At 31.8% G+C, this 22,204-nt stretch overlaps 1 protein-coding gene across 1 annotated transcript; it reads right to left on the bottom strand.

Annotated features, from left to right (window-relative positions):
• Positions 1-2,709: 2,709 nt before the first annotated feature.
• On the bottom strand, positions 2,710-3,903 carry LOC140451154 (matrix metalloproteinase-14-like). Its single transcript, XM_072544888.1, has one exon. It carries the CDS (start codon positions 3,901-3,903, stop codon positions 2,710-2,712), a length of 1,194 nt encoding a protein of 397 aa, XP_072400989.1.
• Between the last annotated feature and the right edge of the window lie 18,301 nt (positions 3,904-22,204).

Raw genomic sequence — 22,204 nt, 5'->3', positions numbered from 1 at the left:
GCTGCACTCAGATGAAAATAACATTAAATTACGATTTATAGACTCTTTTCGATTTATGGGGGCTTCTCTTGATGATTTAGTTTCAATTTTATCTGATTCAGAAATGAAAATTTTACAGAGGGAATTTCAAAATTTAGATGAAAATAAATTTAAACTACTAACGCGTAAAGGAGTTTTCTGTTACGATTACATTGATTCTTTAGAAAAATTAAATGAAAAAGATTTGCCCTCAATTGAAAAATTTTACAATAAATTAAACGATGAAACTATAAGTTATGAGAAGTATGCTCATGCACAATCTGTTTGGCAGCATTTTAATATTCAAACTATAGGGGAATATTCCGATATTTATTTAAAAACAGATATTCTGCTTCTTGCTGACGTTTTCGAACAATTACGTAAAAAATGTTTCTCTACCTATGGTTTGGATCCTGCGTGGTACTATACAATGCCCGGATATACGTGGAACTGTATGCTCAAGTATACTGAGTGTAGGCTAGAACTACTAAAGGATCCAGACATGGTGTTGTTTTACGAAAATGCCATAAGAGGTGGAATATCCGTGTGTAGTAACCGATTTTCGGAGGCCAACAATAAATATATGTCTGAATACGATCCTAAAAAGCCTTCCAAGTACCTTATGTACCTGGATGTAAACAATTTGTATGGTTTTGCAATGGAGCAGCTCTTATCCTACGGAGGCTTCAAATGGGTGGATGATGTAACATCGTTTGATGTGACATCAATACCCGACAACTCTGATATAGGATATGTGCTACAAGTTGATCTATCATACCCACAAGAATTGCATGATAAACATAAAGATTTTCCGTTTGCAGCCGAAGCAGCGTACCGCCCAGCGGAGGGGTAAAATTGTCGAAATTAATGACAACACTTAACGATAAAAAAGAATATACTGTTCACTATAAAAATTTAAAACAAATGCTAGCTAATGGATTAAAGTTAACGAAAATTCATAAAATTTTACAATTTAAACAGGGAGCCTGGTTAAAGCCCTACATCAAGCTAAATACTCGAAATAGGGCTATAGCTCGAACAGATTTCGAAAAAAATCTATATAAATTAATGAACAACGCTGTGTTCGGCAAAACCATGGAGAATATAAAAAAACACCGTATTTGCAAAATTGCCAAATCTTGGGGAGGTCGTTATGGCGCCGCAAACTTAATTTCAAATTTTCGATTCCATAGTTGCACAATTTTAGAGGAAGATCTGGTGGTTATCGAATTAAAAAAGCTTGAAGTAACGTTTAATAAACCTCTGTATGTAGGGCAGGCAATTCTAGACCTCTCGAAGACAGTCATGTATGATTTTCATTACAACTATATGTTACCAAAAATGGGAGCAGATAGGTGTAAGCTTATGTACATGGACACCGATAGTTTTGTCTACGAGTTACAGTGTGAGGATGTATATGAGGAGATAATTAAAGCTGACTCTAGTAAATTCGATACTTCAGATTATTCGGAAAATAACATATATAAAATACCAAGAAAAAACAAAAAGGTGCCAGGTCTAATGAAAGATGAAAACAACGGTAAAATTATGACACATTTTGTTGGGCTTCGAAGTAAAATGTATAGTTACAAGGTGCAGGGTGGGAAGATCGTTAAAAAATCTAAAGGAGTTAAATATAATATTGTTAAAAATAAAATTAAATTTGAGGATTATGTTGAATGTTTAAAAAATTTTAAAGAAAAAACAGCTACACAACGCTGTATTAGGTCATATGCACATAACGTCTATTCTATCGAACAAACAAAAATTGGTTTAAGTCAGTATGATGATAAACGCTATTTAATTCCGAACAGTTTTGACACGCTTCCGTGGGGTCATTACAGTATTTTAGAATAAGCCTTTTTTTTTTGTTATAGATGAACGTTCCAACATTATTAACATTATCTGTTAAAAAAATTTGTGAATCAATAATATCAGCAGCAGATTTTATGCTACAATCTCCACTACCATGGAAATTAACCAAGACAATAGTGGTATATTATCCTAAATTTAAATGGCGTTTTATGATAAAGAAAGCTAAAAATGATTCTGATGATTCATATGAAAGACTTAACTATATTACATGTTCCAAAGAAATAGATCCAGATTTAATTATTACTATATTAGGAAAATCCGATTGGGAGTATGTTTTTGAAAATTATTCTAGTTATTGCGTATGGTCAAGTGGATATTTCCTTCAACAATATCGTCTTAAAGTATGCAAAAGGTACTTTTATCAATTTAAAAAAATACATGAATATTTAAATAAATATATATTTGTTTGCTATGACCATTCTCACGAGGTTTACGATATCCATGATATTATTAAGGATGTATACCAACAAAAATATTATTGGTGTCATAACTGTTTTGAACGTGTATTATTTAAAATAAAAGATACCGATTCTTGTATAGATGACTTACATGAAATGCCTAGAAAAACCAGATTTGATGATTCAGATGTAGATTGTGATATTGACTCTTTTGAAAACAATTATTAACTTTTTTCGACAAACAAATTTAAAAAAAAAATTAAAAATTGTTCATTCCTATCTAAGTTAATGTTTATATTATATTTTGTACATATATTATTGTAAATAAAAAAAAATGTCAAAATAAAAAAACTTTATAATAAAATATTCTTTATTTTAATTTACATTTTCCCAATACAAATTCCCATTTATACATTAATCATTCATAAAATAAATTTACTTTAGATAATAAGGATTTCAGTTGTTTTATTAATCCATTATCAGGACAAGGGAACCCTAACAAATTCCAGTTAAAACTACCTTTTTCAACGACACTTCTTGTAAATTCATTAAACTTGTAATAAATGTTTTGCTTTAAGAAATATATATGCCCATCAATGTAATTAAATGCTGATGTAATATCATTTGGTATTCCTGGAAAAACGTCACTTATGCGTCCTCTTGAGATAATGCCTTTATCATTAAATTCAATAAATGAACCATCAAAACAAACAAATTTTTTTCCTGAATTTGTTTGAAATAAACCAGCAATACTTCTTGCGTTATTAACTTCAGGTACCATGTTATCTGTATGAATTCTTAAGCTAGGAAATGCTGCTGCATATATACGATTCCTACTTACACCAATTAAATCTCCATTGGTGCTTTGAAAAACATGTGTTACGTTCGTAATTCCCCTTGGCAAATATCTTATAAATTGTTCAGCATCGGTGGGTATCTTTTCATTATTTAAGTCATATTTCCATATCAGATCCTTACTTACTATGTACATTCGGTATGTTGGAAATGATGGAGCGTATGCTAAAAATATTAAATCTGGGTATTCCAATTCACATACATTCTTTATGACATTTTGCATCGGTTTATTACTCTTGGCTATTGTGGTTGCCTTACTCCTAGATCTTTCTGTAGTGGTTGTCTTTAAAGTTGGAGAACTGCTCCTTGCAACACCAGCTTGAGTTGAAATCGATGTGGATTTACTTTTAGGTCCATATAACTCGTCTAAACCCCTTTTATCATCTTTAGATATGTTAGTAGGTAGGGTTTGATGAAACAGATACATTACAGCTTTCTTATCGCTACTATGGGATAAACCTAAAGCGTGACCAACTTCATGAAGAAGGACAGCAAAGAAATTTGTTCGACCTTCTGCTATAGAATTCAAACTGAAATCCCATGTTAGGTTGCTATTCATATGAATTTCTATGCATCCTGATGCTGGTGGAAAATAAGAATGTGCTAATACACCACTTGTAAATTTAGAAGGACAGTCGCTGTTACCCTGGCAATTATATCGAAAATAGTGCTGCTTTGGAACGACTGTTATTGTTATATCTGGATTTGGAATTGGAACTTTCAGATAAGTAAACTTAAATTTTGATGCTTTTTCCATATTTCAAATACTCTTTTAGAGACTGCCAAAGCTTCAGGGGTAAATTGCGGAAAATACCATTTTAAATCAAATTTTTTCCATGCTGATTTTACAGCGTAAGCATTGTCTCCTTGTGTACATCTTGGTTTCTGCATTAACGCCATTGTTTCCCTATTTAATTTTCCATCCACAGGTAAATTATATCTTTCTTGAAACTGTTCTAGTATTTCAGGAATATCAGTGTGTGCAGTTTCACTTGTGGCGATATAACCATATTGTTCTAACCATGACACCGCATTTGTCTCGTTAAAATTTTCACCTAAGCAAAAACTTACGATGCTAGTTGCTATGAGCAGAACAACTTTATTGATATGCATCTCGAATGATACTGGTTCAAATAAGAAAGTATTAGTTTGATATAAGTAAAATTTGACACTTTTTGACCCCGCCAGCCCGACTGATCTTATTTGTAATTTTAAATAAATAAAACAACAAATACATATTTTTAAAAGCTTTATTAAATTCTTTCAAGATCATTAGCGATCCTATGTTTACAGAAAAATATAAGTTGCCCTAACGCTATATGTTGTAAAGTATATCCTTCCCGTGTAAATGTATACAATTTTTGAATGGCGTCTACAAACGTATAATTTTGATTACTAAAACTATTTCGAATAATATTAAGCGTATTATAATAATAATTTGAAAATTCAATAGTCTCTAGCATGGATATATACGGTGTTAAAAGTTCGTTATTTGCTTCTAAAAGGGTGTTTACTTGCATTTCTGAGACAAACGTTAATGTCGTGCTTGGTTATTTCAAGGAATTTCATGTTGTCGTAGATTATTTGTCGAATTCTACAATAGTCACCACACTGAATTTTAACAGGATTATCAGGAACGGTCACGTTCTCATAGAAAAAACTATTCTTATTGAGTTGGGTAATTAATTGTTCCCATTCCCATGTACTGAAAGATATTTTCTGCCATGGTGACTTCCACATAATTACAGCAGGAGTATATGTTCTGGTTGGACTTAGACCACATCCAAGTTGGTATGATCCATTTAACAAATGTGTGTACAGCAGATAATGGGTCTCGTTCTTGGCTGCTTCTTCGTACTTTTCTAGAAGAGCATCGAACTCATGATCATAGTCTTCACATACGATTGATGTTTCGGATGATGGTGAAAGAGTGACATCATACTCGCTGCCGCTTGAGTATCCAGTATCTTGGGAATACATTTTTCCTAGCTAACTGACTGTAACAAACTGGGAAAGAAAAACGTGTTTCTACCTGTTTCTCCTCAATTTTTCATACTTCTGTTCCCCCCCCCCCTTTTAGATAACGGCTTCATTAGTAATCCAACTATTATAATCATGAATGTGTTGCTTGTGTGAGTCCATTTCAAAAGGTGAAAGAAATAATAAGTTAGACTTACTCACAATCAATTTAATTTAACTAATCGGACGACCGGTTTCGCTTTCTACAATATGCAAAGCATCTTCAGGTCACGATACAAAGTTAAAATGCTGAAAACAATAATCCCATATTAGGGTGTTGTCTAATAAAGATAAAAACATAGGTAGGTGATACAAATTATATAAATTACAGTAATTATGCCAATATTACATGTCTGGTTTTATAAATGAATAAAATAATAATAATAAAATGTTTAAGCAGACAAGGTAAGACCCACAAATTGGTAACATCGTCTATTAAACTGTAATGAATCAATAAATAAATGAACAACTAAATAAACATTACTTACATGCCGGTACTCTATTAATTGATGGTTGAAAGAACATGGTTCAAACTATCTTGGATTGTTGATTGGAGAACTCAGGTTAACTATTGTAATTGTTTAACAGTAAACTGGGAAGTTCTTGAGGAGACAGATTTTATCCAATGAAGTAGAGATAAGTGGAATGTATTGTTTGTTTTATGAAAGTAATGTTCTATACCATTAATTTATTTAAAGTTATTTAAGTTTATTCTGGAGATATATTTATGAAATATGTGTTATTTATTGAGATTTTATGTTTTGTTCTGTAAGGTGACAATTGTAAGACAATGAATAGGAATGTATGTATAGATTGTGTGGGTGTGCAATTGTATAAACTTGAAGTTATCAAAATTTCTTTGATAAAATTGTTGCAATAACTGGCAAATTATTGTAAAGTCGAAAGATTTTAAGTTAAAATTAAATTAAGACACTTTTACACACACAGAAACACACAGAAAACACTTTAAAAACGGGGGACGAAACAAACATTTAATTAAAAATAAAAGGAGAGGATTTCCAAAGAACTACATTTCTTATTAGGAGACAATGAGTTTTTTATGTGCTGTTTATCAGATTTTAGAGGTAAACTTGACAAATGTAGGTTAAAGTGTGACAGTTCTTCTTCTATTTTAAATGCTGTAAGTTAAGTTATCCAGTTTATGAGACAAGCTGATATTAATAAAATCTAAATTATTTTAATTTTAGATATCAAAGTTATTTGATGTGTTAATATTGGCATACTTTAACAAACTTTAAATAATTGATTTCAATGTAACAATATAAATAATTGTAATACTTATGCTATGATAACTAACTCAGCTAAGTCAAAGTTACAGAACAAACTTAAGTGATTATTTGTTAATTAAATTAAAATATGTACATTTGTATTGAAAATGTATAATGTATAACTAAATTACAAACTTTCTTTGAAAATAATTGTTGGTGTGAGTCATCTGTCATGGTGTGTATAAGTATTTTTAAATATTTATTCAAATTCTGATATGTTAATATGGAACTGAAAATAATAAGCAAATAAACCATTGTTGATAAAATTATTTATAAATTAAAGAAAATTAAAGAAATTGACTGAAAATTAAGTATTCAAAGGTTAGTTGGTAATTTTAATATCTGACAGTTGGGACCGGAAATTGGTTATACCAACAGGTAAAAGGTTCTCTATTTAAACCGGTGTAAAGTAAAATTATTCTTATTTCAATTTTCCAATACCATGAAGAGGTATCCTCACACCGACACGAACATTGGTGAGTTTGTACAATAATTTCTGTGACACTTTAACAATTTTAAATTTAAAACAGTTTATAGTTAAAATATAATATTTCTATTAGAAAATGTAGATTTGCTAATTATTAGGATTAACAAAATTCTATTTAATTAATACTGCCAGTCTGAACGAATTTACCATGTTGTGTTGGGAACAATCAAACCACGTGTTAATTTGAAGTTAAATATTTTGTAAAATGAGTGTATTTCGCAACCGGATGGGGTGTAATAATAATTTTGGGTTAAATAAGTTGAGGTACCATACCAGTTCAATACTGATGTTTTATATAGTTTTAGGAAAATGTAGTTTAAAGTAATATGTTAATGAATCCAGTGAACAAAAAACTTAATCAATGGGGACCGTATTTTAAACTTTATGTAGAAATTCAAATAATCTGAGGAGTATATCAAATGTATTTGGATGTATATGGGATACTGGAATAAAAAGTTTGACCATGATGTTGAAGTTAATTCCAGAAAATGTGCATGAAGATAATGGATACTGTATGGAAAACCTCATATGGAAGAAGATATTGGGTAATCAATTATATAAGTATATGGATTTTGGTGTGGAAAGCAGAAATGGAGTGAGATCAGGTAAAATTATTATTAATATTAAGTTTATATCAGTACTGAGTATACTGGTGTGTACTCTAGTTCTAACTGTGCATTTAAAGTTTCAGCTGTGTGATTTTTCAGAGATTTTAATATTTCTAAATGTTCCAGGTTATTGAGTAATAAGCCTTTGTTGCAAGTATGGAGGATTGTGAAATCAGTTTGTGGATCAAAGTTATGGTTTTTATGTCGGATATGTTGGGAGAAGTGTGATTGACCCGATGTTGGCCGTTCTATATATCTAAGATGTTCTTTTAGTCTAATATTGAAGGATCTGAAGGTTCTACCAATATAGCATGCATTGCAGGTATGGCAGCTCAACTTATACACTCCGCTATACTCAAGTGAGTTACGTTTATCCTTGTTATTCAAGAAAGTCAATCCTAAATTAGAGGCAGTTTTAAAAGAGATGTTTATGTAGTCATCAAAGATTTTTGCTATTTTATAAGAAAGATCACCTATGTATGTTAAAGATCTGTAAGGTTTTTGTTCCACCATTTCATTAGAATGTTGTGTATATACTTGGTGTTCTAACATTCTATTAGTCTTTTTATGTAAAATTTTATTCACTAGATTAATGGAATAACCATTATTTATAGCTATTTGTTGAATAATTTTTAATTCTTTATTGAATGATGTTAAAGTTAATGGTAACGATATTAAACGATTAATGTAACTGTAGAATGCTGCCATTTTGTGTTGAATAGGATGGTGTGAGTCAGCTGGTATAACTGTACCAGTATGCGTTGGCTTTCTATAAATATCAAGGATAATCGTGCTATTATTTAATGTTAATGTTAAATCTAAGAAATTTAAGCTATTTGAGTCATCTTGAATCTCCAGTGTAAATTTTATGGTGTGGTGTAATTGATTAAGGTAATCTAAGAAAGAGTGTAGATTATCAAGAGAACCACCCCATACAATAAATGTGTCATCTACGTATCTCGAATAGAACTTGATGTAATTAGTAAAAGGATTGTTATTCAATATTTTGTTAGATTCAAGATCATTCAAAAAGATATCTGCAAGAATTGGGGATAGAGGGGAACCCATTGCTAGTCCATCTGGTTGCACAAATGTCTCGTTATTGAAATTGAAAAAATTCTGGCTCAGGCAAATATTCAAAAGCTCTGCATATTCAATTATTTGATTAGGAGAGTAATTGTTATTCCACAAGTCCATAGTAATTATACTAATGACTTCTTGTGTTGGGATATTTGTAAATAGATTAGTGATATCTAAGGATATCAGTATGTCACCTGTGGAAAACTTTAATGAAGTTAATTTATTGGCTAAACTTAGATTATTATTAACTATATATTCAAATTTATTATTGTATAATGTTTTAAGGAATTGATTTAAATATGTTGCTAAGGCAAATGTTGGAGAGTTCGAAAAAGATACTACAGGTCTGATTGGGATGTCTTCGAAAATGTTTGTTTTATGTATTTTCAATAGCCCATATAATCGGGGAATAATTGATTTGTTTGGTGAAAGTTTCTTTTTGGTGATAGCATCTAGTACTTCATTACTGTCATTAATTAAGGTTTTAACTTTATTGGTAAAAGATTTAATATTGACTGCTTTAGTTATGAACTTATTGTCATCAATGAATTTCAATACTTTTTTAGTGTAATCAGAGGTATTCAAGACAACTACTGTATTACCTTTATCTGCTTTTGTTATTGTTAGATTATTCTCTGTTATTTTTTGATTAATGGATTTTATGACAAGTTTGAAGTTGTTATTAGATCTGAAAGCAGCTCTGTGGTTATGAGTATTGTTTGATTTTACCATATCTTTTCTAAATAAAACCTTTAGTTTATCCCTGATTTCTTCTGTGTGGTCATTCGGGACTAATGTTAAGATACTTTCACATTCTGCTCCAAGTAACTCTAGATTTTTTAGGTGTTGTTTTCTAGAATCTAGGGGGGGGTTAAATTTAAATCCCTTTTGGAGCAAGTTGGTAACTACTCAACAACAGTGTTTTCAACCAATGAGACCAACTTGCTCCAAAAGGGATTTAAATTTAACCCCCCCCTAGATTCTAGAAAACAACACCTAAAAAAATCTAGAGTTACTTGGAGCAGAATGTGAAAGTATCTTAACATTAGTCCCGAATGACCACACAGAAGAAATCAGGGATAAACTAAAGGTTTTATTTAGAAAAGATATGGTAAAATCAAACAATACTCATAACCACAGAGCTGCTTTCAGATCTAATAACAACTTCAAACTTGTCATAAAATCCATTAATCAAAAAATAACAGAGAATAATCTAACAATAACAAAAGCAGATAAAGGTAATACAGTAGTTGTCTTGAATACCTCTGATTACACTAAAAAAGTATTGAAATTCATTGATGACAATAAGTTCATAACTAAAGCAGTCAATATTAAATCTTTTACCAATAAAGTTAAAACCTTAATTAATGACAGTAATGAAGTACTAGATGCTATCACCAAAAAGAAACTTTCACCAAACAAATCAATTATTCCCCGATTATATGGGCTATTGAAAATACATAAAACAAACATTTTCGAAGACATCCCAATCAGACCTGTAGTATCTTTTTCGAACTCTCCAACATTTGCCTTAGCAACATATTTAAATCAATTCCTTAAAACATTATACAATAATAAATTTGAATATATAGTTAATAATAATCTAAGTTTAGCCAATAAATTAACTTCATTAAAGTTTTCCACAGGTGACATACTGATATCCTTAGATATCACTAATCTATTTACAAATATCCCAACACAAGAAGTCATTAGTATAATTACTATGGACTTGTGGAATAACAATTACTCTCCTAATCAAATAATTGAATATGCAGAGCTTTTGAATATTTGCCTGAGCCAGAATTTTTTCAATTTCAATAACGAGACATTTGTGCAACCAGATGGACTAGCAATGGGTTCCCCTCTATCCCCAATTCTTGCAGATATCTTTTTGAATGATCTTGAATCTAACAAAATATTGAATAACAATCCTTTTACTAATTACATCAAGTTCTATTCGAGATACGTAGATGACACATTTATTGTATGGGGTGGTTCTCTTGATAATCTACACTCTTTCTTAGATTACCTTAATCAATTACACCACACCATAAAATTTACACTGGAGATTCAAGATGACTCAAATAGCTTAAATTTCTTAGATTTAACATTAACATTAAATAATAGCACGATTATCCTTGATATTTATAGAAAGCCAACGCATACTGGTACAGTTATACCAGCTGACTCACACCATCCTATTCAACACAAAATGGCAGCATTCTACAGTTACATTAATCGTTTAATATCGTTACCATTAACTTTAACATCATTCAATAAAGAATTAAAAATTATTCAACAAATAGCTATAAATAATGGTTATTCCATTAATCTAGTGAATAAAATTTTACATAAAAAGACTAATAGAATGTTAGAACACCAAGTATATACACAACATTCTAATGAAATGGTGGAACAAAAACCTTACAGATCTTTAACATACATAGGTGATCTTTCTTATAAAATAGCAAAAATCTTTGATGACTACATAAACATCTCTTTTAAAACTGCCTCTAATTTAGGATTGACTTTCTTGAATAACAAGGATAAACGTAACTCACTTGAGTATAGCGGAGTGTATAAGTTGAGCTGCCATACCTGCAATGCATGCTATATTGGTAGAACCTTCAGATCCTTCAATATTAGACTAAAAGAACATCTTAGATATATAGAACGGCCAACATCGGGTCAATCACACTTCTCCCAACATATCCGACATAAAAACCATAACTTTGATCCACAAACTGATTTCACAATCCTCCATACTTGCAACAAAGGCTTATTACTCAATAACCTGGAACATTTAGAAATATTAAAATCTCTGAAAAATCACACAGCTGAAACTTTAAATGCACAGTTAGAACTAGAGTACACACCAGTATACTCAGTACTGATATAAACTTAATATTAATAATAATTTTACCTGATCTCACTCCATTTCTGCTTTCCACACCAAAATCCATATACTTATATAATTGATTACCCAATATCTTCTTCCATATGAGGTTTTCCATACAGTATCCATTATCTTCATGCACATTTTCTGGAATTAACTTCAACATCATGGTCAAACTTTTTATTCCAGTATCCCATATACATCCAAATACATTTGATATACTCCTCAGATTATTTGAATTTCTACATAAAGTTTAAAATACGGTCCCCATTGATTAAGTTTTTTGTTCACTGGATTCATTAACATATTACTTTAAACTACATTTTCCTAAAACTATATAAAACATCAGTATTGAACTGGTATGGTACCTCAACTTATTTAACCCAAAATTATTATTACACCCCATCCGGTTGCGAAATACACTCATTTTACAAAATATTTAACTTCAAATTAACACGTGGTTTGATTGTTCCCAACACAACATGGTAAATTCGTTCAGACTGGCAGTATTAATTAAATAGAATTTTGTTAATCCTAATAATTAGCAAATCTACATTTTCTAATAAAAATATTATATTTTAACTATAAACTGTTTTAAATTTAAAATTGTTAAAGTGTCACAGAAATTATTGTACAAACTCACCAATGTTCGTGTCGGTGTGAGGATACCTCTTCATGGTATTGGAAAATTGAAATAAGAATAATTTTACTTTACACCGGTTTAAATAGAGAACCTTTTACCTGTTGGTATAACCAATTTCCGGTCCCAACTGTCAGATATTAAAATTACCAACTAACCTTTGAATACTTAATTTTCAGTCAATTTCTTTAATTTTCTTTAATTTATAAATAATTTTATCAACAATGGTTTATTTGCTTATTATTTTCAGTTCCATATTAACATATCAGAATTTGAATAAATATTTAAAAATACTTATACACACCATGACAGATGACTCACACCAACAATTATTTTCAAAGAAAGTTTGTAATTTAGTTATACATTATACATTTTCAATACAAATGTACATATTTTAATTTAATTAACAAATAATCACTTAAGTTTGTTCTGTAACTTTGACTTAGCTGAGTTAGTTATCATAGCATAAGTATTACAATTATTTATATTGTTACATTGAAATCAATTATTTAAAGTTTGTTAAAGTATGCCAATATTAACACATCAAATAACTTTGATATCTAAAATTAAAATAATTTAGATTTTATTAATATCAGCTTGTCTCATAAACTGGATAACTTAACTTACAGCATTTAAAATAGAAGAAGAACTGTCACACTTTAACCTACATTTGTCAAGTTTACCTCTAAAATCTGATAAACAGCACATAAAAAACTCATTGTCTCCTAATAAGAAATGTAGTTCTTTGGAAATCCTCTCCTTTTATTTTTAATTAAATGTTTGTTTCGTCCCCCGTTTTTAAAGTGTTTTCTGTGTGTTTCTGTGTGTGTAAAAGTGTCTTAATTTAATTTTAACTTAAAATCTTTCGACTTTACAATAATTTGCCAGTTATTGCAACAATTTTATCAAAGAAATTTTGATAACTTCAAGTTTATACAATTGCACACCCACACAATCTATACATACATTCCTATTCATTGTCTTACAATTGTCACCTTACAGAACAAAACATAAAATCTCAATAAATAACACATATTTCATAAATATATCTCCAGAATAAACTTAAATAACTTTAAATAAATTAATGGTATAGAACATTACTTTCATAAAACAAACAATACATTCCACTTATCTCTACTTCATTGGATAAAATCTGTCTCCTCAAGAACTTCCCAGTTTACTGTTAAACAATTACAATAGTTAACCTGAGTTCTCCAATCAACAATCCAAGATAGTTTGAACCATGTTCTTTCAACCATCAATTAATAGAGTACCGGCATGTAAGTAATGTTTATTTAGTTGTTCATTTATTTATTGATTCATTACAGTTTAATAGACGATGTTACCAATTTGTGGGTCTTACCTTGTCTGCTTAAACATTTTATTATTATTATTTTATTCATTTATAAAACCAGACATGTAATATTGGCATAATTACTGTAATTTATATAATTTGTATCACCTACCTATGTTTTTATCTTTATTAGACAACACCCTAATATGGGATTATTGTTTTCAGCATTTTAACTTTGTATCGTGACCTGAAGATGCTTTGCATATTGTAGAAAGCGAAACCGGTCGTCCGATTAGTTAAATTAAATTGATTGTGAGTAAGTCTAACTTATTTTTTCTTTCACCTTTCCAACTATTATATTTTGCATCAAGGCCAAGCCATTTGACGTACATTTTGTTATTTTTACGACGTAAAACTTTTTCGACTAAGTAAATATCGGGATTGGCTGTTTTCTGCAATTCTTCATCATAAAAGGCCCCTTTGATCGGTGCACCTTGCATGTCTTCGAGCATATACGTTACAGGGTTGGTAATATTGATTTTAGTAACTTTTAATAATTCTGTTGTTCAACTTGGAACGTAACCCTTGTCGAATAACATTTTGGTTTTGCTGATGCGTACAATGTCGCCTACTTTAAATTTTCGTGGACCCGCGATTTTTAAATGCGTAAACTTGTTTTTTAAAATCTCCTTTTCATTGGTTTTGTTCACTTGTGATGGTTTGTACCCTGTTTTTGAATGCTTTGTATTATTGTATTCAGACGTAACTTTGGGTAATATGTCAATCCACTTGTATGTACCGTGTAAGCTGAAATACTTGTATAGTTTGGATTTCAACGTTCTAATGACGCGTTCAGCCATGGCTGCTTTCATAGTAGTAAAAACAGAGTAGTGGTTTATTTTATGTTTTTTCATTAAATTTTGATCCTTGTTGTTGTAAAATTCAGTTCCCTGATCCGACTGAAGATTTTTCGGTATTCGTTTACTGTGTTTAAGTATATCTGAAAATGCTTGAGTTAGCTCCTCACCCGTTTTTGTCTTTAATGGATGAGTCCAAAGGTATTTCGAGAAACAATCAATAACAACTAAAATTAATTTAAAATTTCTATTGTTATGAGAATGAGATCGCATTTCAGCCAAGTCCATCTGCCATAAATCGTCTAAGCCTTTAATGATTGTACGTCGTCTCGGATAATTTTTTCGTGCTTGCTTATGAAGCTCGTTAACTAGTTGTATCTTCTCTTTGGAATACGCCATGTCTACCTTCTAACGCTTTAACTCTTTGGACTAAAGGGAGTAAATATGTGTTAAATATAGTAAGTGAGTCTTGTATTTCTTTTACTGCTGCAGATAAACGTTCATCCAGCTCGAACAAAGTCTTTGACAGATCTGATACTCTACCATCTAATAATGATCTCATATCTGATTCATCTCGAATACTTTTTTGCCATTGCTCAATATCATGAATTCTATTGGCATTTATTGTTTGCATATTTAACTGTAACTCGCTTCGTAATTTATTAGGTTTTTTACTTTTTATCTTTTTTACATCAGACATCTTTACTCTTCCAAACCTTTTTATCTTCTAACGTTTTAAGTCATTGTTTCCTAGTCTTTATATGATTTTTTCTCTTTTGGATGTAATCTTCTATTACCTTAAGACGATTTTCATGTGAATTAAGATCCATTGTTTTAATCTTTTTTTCTATTTCCAAAGTTTTCAGCATATTTTGTGCACTTTAGTAGGCAGTATTTTTAAAGTCATGTACTTGTTTTGTTAAATCAGATATTTTCAAACCAACCATTTTATTGTCATCAGATAACTCATTCGTTTTTTTATTAAAATTGCTTTCAATCTTGCTGATGGAGTTTAAGATTTTTTGTTCAAGTTGAGTATCGTTTGCATTATATTCTTTGCGTATCAAATTAAACTCTTTTCTTACAAAATTTTTGACGTGAACAATGCTTTCATCTACGTATTTCTTGTTGGAAAGATGTATAAGTGCTACAGGAGGATCTCGTTTAATATCCTTATTGACTGCATGTATCTGGTTTTGTAAATCCAAAATGGATTGCTTTAAACCATCACGTAGCTTTTTAACAACTTGTTCATTAGAACGATAATGATGACGACCAAACTTGTCAACACTCATATTGGAAATGATGTTCCAATAATCTAACCTAACATTAATATATAATATCTGCTTCACGTAATTCGTTGATAATGGCAACAATTTCGTTATTGTGGGATGTGTTTCCTGCTTCTTGGGAAGCAATCAACAGTTTGAGTCTGTCGCATAGTTCGTTTGGATCATCCCAATACACATATTCAATAGGATTATCATTGTAGATCAAATGAGAATCATCGACGAGTCCTGACCCTTTGTAGCTAGATGGTGAGGATAACGATGTTCGAGGAGACGTTGTTGACGATGAGGAACGAGGCGTTTTTGCTTTTGTCTCTTTAATGCAGTAGATCGAGTTTTCGGTGGCGATTTCTTTGTTGTTTCATCCGTAGGTTTAAATAGCGGTTTGATAATATGATGATATTTTTCCCAGTTGCACCTTTAAGACGACCTTTGGAATCCAGATGAACTTCTGTACTATTTAATATACTTTTATAGTGCTTTAAATCTGTATCATTATAATCTTCAGGGTTATCATAGAAAATTAGTTGGTATAGACCTGGCGTTCCCGGCACCCATCCTCCTTCCCCACTACCAACATTGATGACTTGTATACTACCTTTGTTTTTGTTAAAGTTTATTAGCCGTTTACCTAACATCCAACCAATTTCATCATTGTAAATAGGTCCATAGTTTTTATCAATTTTATTATCTTTCATCCAAAACTCTTTTATATACTTATGACTCATTGGAGGATATTGCTCGATATATTCATTAATAACCTCTTTCGAAACATTATTAGGATCAAATATTTCATGTTCTTTAACTTGACTGGTTGATACTGCAGCAGGAAATACATCGTCATCGTTATCTTCTTTTTTTACCTCCTCTTCCGTTTTGATCTCTTCCTTTTTGACGTGTCTAAGCTTATTATTAATATCATGATGCAACGTTTTTGAAGATTGCGCAATATCTTTTAGAGGTTTAGCTATCGGCTTAAATAGTTTATTTAGTGACTCATCTTGTTCTGTTCTACCTAACTTTAGCGCCAAATACTTTTTGCGAATGACCCGAGCTAATTCGGCAACTTTACGTTTGCGTGCAACTACCTCTTTGTCTGACATATTGTTATACAATGCGAGTGTTTAGATCATACCTACATTTTTATAAATTTATCGAATCCTTTACGATATCGTCCGTTAGAAATATCGAAATCCTTAACAATAACGAATGTACCGTATTTGTCTTTCCAACATTCGGAACAAAATTGTTTAAATTGGTCAAATGTCATGTCAGGTGAGACGTGATCGTCATAGACGTGTTTTAAATTGAGCTCATACTGTTTAAACAATACAATAAGGTTAGCATTATCACGCAAAAGTTGTTTACCTGCGCGACTGTATGATTGACATAGGTATGCACAATCGATATCTTTATGTCTACCCATACAGTAATATTCACGTATTGTTTTTTGTGGATCAGTTGACACATCATCAAAAATGAAAATAGAATTTGGTTTAGCTTTACTGGGACTTCTTACATCGTCATTGTCTTTAAATGGAAAATAGCCTACTTTTTTCACAGACTCCAACACTTCCTTCAAAAATTGATACTTGGGTTGAAACAACGATTTTGAATAAACGTAAACATTTTTGAATTTAGCACCATTCAGGTCAAACAGTAAGGCCAACATAACATTAGTTTTGCCACATCCACTTGGACCACATATGATAGCACGAAAAGAATGTGGTAGCAATGCACCATGTTTACTGGTTCTTGTCACGTTATCGACAAAATCTAAGTTTTCCACTGCTAGTGTCTTGTCTTGTTGAACGACATTCATCTTGTGATTGAGATGTATTTTATACAATTGGTTATATAAAGGAATTTTTTGTAAGAAACAATTCATTTCAATGTTGGTTGTTCAAGGTGAAGGAGTTTTAAATTCTCTGATCAATAGTCTACCGTTTGAATTACATGCTCCTGGTTACCAATATCTAGGACCTGGAACAAAATTACAGAAACGTCTAGTTCGTGCAGATCCTGGAATAAATCCATTAGATCGAGCTGCGAGGGATCACGATATCGCATATTCCCAAAGTAATTCATTGAAAGATCGACATAAAGCAGATTGGGTGTTGGAAAACAAAGCGTGGGAACGAGTTAAAGCAAAAGACGCAACTTAAGGTGAAAAAGCTACTGCCTGGTTTACTACTACAGCAATGAAAGCTAAACGAAAACTGGGTATGGGTATGAAACGTGGTAAAGGTGTTGGTTCATTTAAGCGACATGTACTACAACCAATTATTAAAACGTTGAAACGTACTCCTCAGTCACCAAATCTACGTAAATCAGCCTTAGTTGCACTTACAGCAGCTAGAAAAGCCGTTAAGAATGTAGGTGGGAAAAAGAATGTACGAGTTCCACGAATCATTCCATTCGAACCAAAATCTGGTGGTATTTTGCCTTTAATCCCCATCTTTGCAGGCTTATCAGCTCTGGGTAGTTTGGCGGGGGGCGCGAGCGCAATCGCTAAGAGTGTAATTGATTCAAAGAATACCCAAAAGAAACTAGAAGAGGATAAACGTCACAATAAAGCTATGGAACATCTAGGTAAAGGATTATACCTTCGAAAAAACGTTAAAGGTGGCTTTGGATTATATTTAAAGAAGTCAAAAAACTACCGTTGAAGCTACCTAATAGACCATTGACTAATGTGGAGTTGATTAAATTTGCTAAACTACTTAAAATTTCAAAGTTTCGTGGTGTGTTTATGAGAGATAATTTACCGCGTAACCCTCGTAAACATGAATGTGCTATAATTAATCTCGACATTTCAACGAACCCCGGTACACATTGGGTAGCTTACAAGAAGATAAACAACAACACAGAGTACTTTGATTCATATGGTTGCTTGAAACCACCGCGAGAACTAGTATCATATTTGAACGGCGGAAGAATTTTCTACAATAACGATCAATATCAAAGTTATAACCAAATAAACTGTGGACATTTGTGCTTAAAGTTTCTTTACAATGCAACCATCTAAGGAAATCTTGAGACGTGCCATTCACATTTTTATGGAAAATATAACGAGCGGTGTTTGGTATGAACTACCTCAAGATATTCGTCACGCACTAGAAGAATATTTACCTTGCAAGAAAGATTATGATAAACATGAATGGAGTGATATTTGTGGCATGTATATGGAAAGTAAATGTGTATTTTGTGAAGTGTCATATTATGAGAAAAATAAAACAAAAAAACATGTAACAGTATAAGAAAAATAAAAAGAATTTTTTAACATATTTTGTTATTTAACTTACTACATCTTATACCACATATCAGTCATGTCTCGATTGTTGACCCTGACGAGTACTACAAACGAGTTTTCGTTTACTCCTCAAGTGCCTCTTATGCTTGATCCGTTTCGACAGTATTATGTAGCAGTGTTGGGATTTCATACATTTAATTCAATTCCAAACATCGATGGTGAAAAGTTTTATTTCTATGAGCAAAATGATCGAACAAAGCTGCGTAATATTGAAATTCCATCCGGATGCTATGAAATTACTGATATCGAAGCGTACATTCGAAATGAATTAATGCATAAATACAATTCAGTTCGGGAGTTTACTTTAAGACCGAACAACAATACGCTTAAATGTGAAATTTTTTGTCAGGATCACACCATTACTTTCGATAAAGACGATAGTCTTGGAAAATTACTGGGATTCTCCTCAAATAGAATTTTGGCCCCAGGAAAAATGCATTCTTTGAATGCAACATTACCGAAGGAGCCTTCTACGAGGACAGACCTGCGCACACGATTCTACATTTTCCGATAAGTGTTGATCCTGGTTTTTCTATAGACGAACGTCCTCATAATCCTATATACATACCAGTAAGTAACAGCATACGTGAAATTACCAAAATTACCGTTAGTGTAGTTGATCAAGAATTAAGACCTGTTAACTTTAGAGGAGAGAAAAGTACGCTGCATTTGGATTTTAAGGAAACTATATAGATGGGTTTAATTATAAAACAAAACTCTACACACCAATATCCATTAGTCTCACACAAATCCTGCAAGCGACGTGACGTGTCTGCTGTCAATAAAGCTTTTCTTGTTTCCATTGGATTAAAGGATGTCAAAACGTCAATATATTCGACGACAGGTTCAGGAACCTCAGCCACCTATTTTCGATATTTACCAAAAACCTCTGTTCGACGATACTATTAGAAAAGAAGAATTTCGTACGTACACACCTTACATCAAGTCATTTAACAATAGCGATGTTGTTGAATTTATCATAAATCAATCAGATGCATTTTTTGCTATACACGAAACACTTTTGGAAATTAAAGGAAGTATAAAGAAAGTGGGTAATGGAACTGTTTCTCTTGCACCGAATGCTGGAGCCTTCTTGTTTGATACATGTACATATACCCAAAGTTCACACGATATGGAAATAGTTCGAGATCCAGGCATAGTTAGCACTATTCGCAGTTTGTTGTGTTACACTCCTGAAGATTCCAAGTTTCTCAGTACCGCAGGATGGAACTATCCGAATAATCCACATTTATCAGGAGACAGCTTTAGTTTACTGATTCCGATAAAACATATTTTTAACATTTTCAACGATTACAATAAATTAACTTATGGTCGTCAAGTGTTTCGATTTGTTCGGGCACGTAATGATAGAGATTGTATTTTAGTGGAAGAACCTAATGCCACAACGACAACGACAGTATCTTTAACTGTTACTAGCATGGAACTCAAGGTCAAACATGTCTTTCCCAATGATGATGTGAAAATTTAATTAATGACTCCGATTAAGAATAATACGCCGATAACTATACCTTTCCGTAAATGGGAGCTTAATGAACTACCTTCACTTACGGCAGGATCTCGACGTGAGATATGGAGTGTAAAGACAACTTCAGCTGTTGAACGTCCACGCTATGTCATTGTAGCTTTTCAAACTTCTAAACGAGATGACATTCACGCCAATCCAACGTCATTCGATCACATTAGAATGTCAAGCATACGAGTGGTTATTAATGGAGACTATTGGCCTAACGAGAGAATGCAATTAGATTTTGATAAAAATGACTATGCTATAGCTCACTACAACTATACCGAATTCTTTCCCAGTTATGCTCATTCGTCAACAAAACATCCCATCTTGGATTATCAGGCATTTAAAAAATATACCTTGTTTACGTTCGACTGTTCCAAACAGGATGATACGTCATTCAGATCAGGAACTGTTGATGTTAAGTTGGAAATCGAAGCAGATGAAGGTTTTCCGGCAGGCACTCGAGCGTACTGTTTAATTGTTCACGACAGCCTACTCCAATACTTTCCTCTAACTGAAGTTGTCAAAAATATCATTTAAAAAGATTAAATAAGTTGAATAAAGTGTTAGTAGCAGACAAGCAGTCATCATGAGAATAGCGTTCGTAGACATTCAGGGATTCACCGTAGATGGGTGGTTTGTACCCAAAGAGCTTAGCATTGAAATTGGAAATAAACGATGTCATTATATATTTACGTCTCCACAACCGTTTGCTACATTAAGTAATCAAGATAAGAAGACTGCTGCGTACTTGGAGAAAAACGTTCATGGTCTTCGGTATTCTAATGGGGATGTTAAATATTCCAAAATAAATGAAATACTAGAATCTAAGCTGTTGTACGCAGCTGACTACATTTACGTTCGCGGAGAACAAAAAGCAGACCTTTTACAAAAGAAATGTCATATTTTTGGAGTTTTTCCCGTCATTATTGATGCTTGCAAGTTTGATGGTACACCTTGTGCTACTGGAAACTTTATTCATAATGCCAATCCATGTCACACCACTGGATTATTTTCCTGCACCGAGAGAAATGTGGATCACCTCCGCCAATGGTTTTGTGAAAAGATATTACCTATGTAAATTAGACTTTTTTAAATAAAATATTAAACGTATTATTTTAGTTTTATTAAAAAAAAACACAGTCTTTTTTTTTTACATATTTACTTTAATGCAAGAGGATTCACATTTGCGATTTACAAAAAATTTTATAATAATATTAATCGTTAGAAATACATTTATTACTAATACGATAGTTAAAAGTATAATCGATGAACCATAATGTCGGATGGCATCATTATTAGTTTTGTACCATTTTGAATCACTTTCGGTGTTATTTGGGGATATTAGTATGATCTTGTAGAATGCTCCTCCTGACTTTGGTATCTTTTTGAAAAATACTGGAAGCTGGCCATAATTCACAACATCATGATCCATTAGAGCCCATTCAGTTCGATTACAATCAGTTTTTACATCGTTAAAACATATCGCTATGTTCTTAACATTATTTGGAACGTTTGTATAAAGGACATTATTAACAATAGCTGTGAGAATGATGAACGAGGTTGTTAGTTGAGACATCTTGTTGGCTGAATTCTTTTTAACGGGTATTGTGTTGTTTTCGGTAATTTTCTTTCTGACAAATGAAAGTCTGCAAATCGTTTTTCAATTGCAGTTCTATCTTCGTACCACTGTATATCGGCTTTTAACTTTTGTATTTTTTCGTAAAACTCTTCTGATCTACACCGTATGGAAGACAT

The sequence above is a fragment of the Diabrotica undecimpunctata genome, chromosome 9, assembly GCF_040954645.1.
Source record: "Diabrotica undecimpunctata isolate CICGRU chromosome 9, icDiaUnde3, whole genome shotgun sequence".
NCBI lineage: Eukaryota > Metazoa > Arthropoda > Insecta > Coleoptera > Chrysomelidae > Diabrotica > Diabrotica undecimpunctata.
Note: the sequence above shows the minus strand (reverse complement) of the source record. Positions and strands in the feature narration are given on the sequence as shown.

Bases quoted from the DNA above. Each gene is read 5' to 3' on its own strand.
- LOC140451154 (XM_072544888.1), bottom strand. From the start codon at position 3,903: ATGGAAAAAGCATCAAAATTTAAGTTTACTTATCTGAAAGTTCCAATT.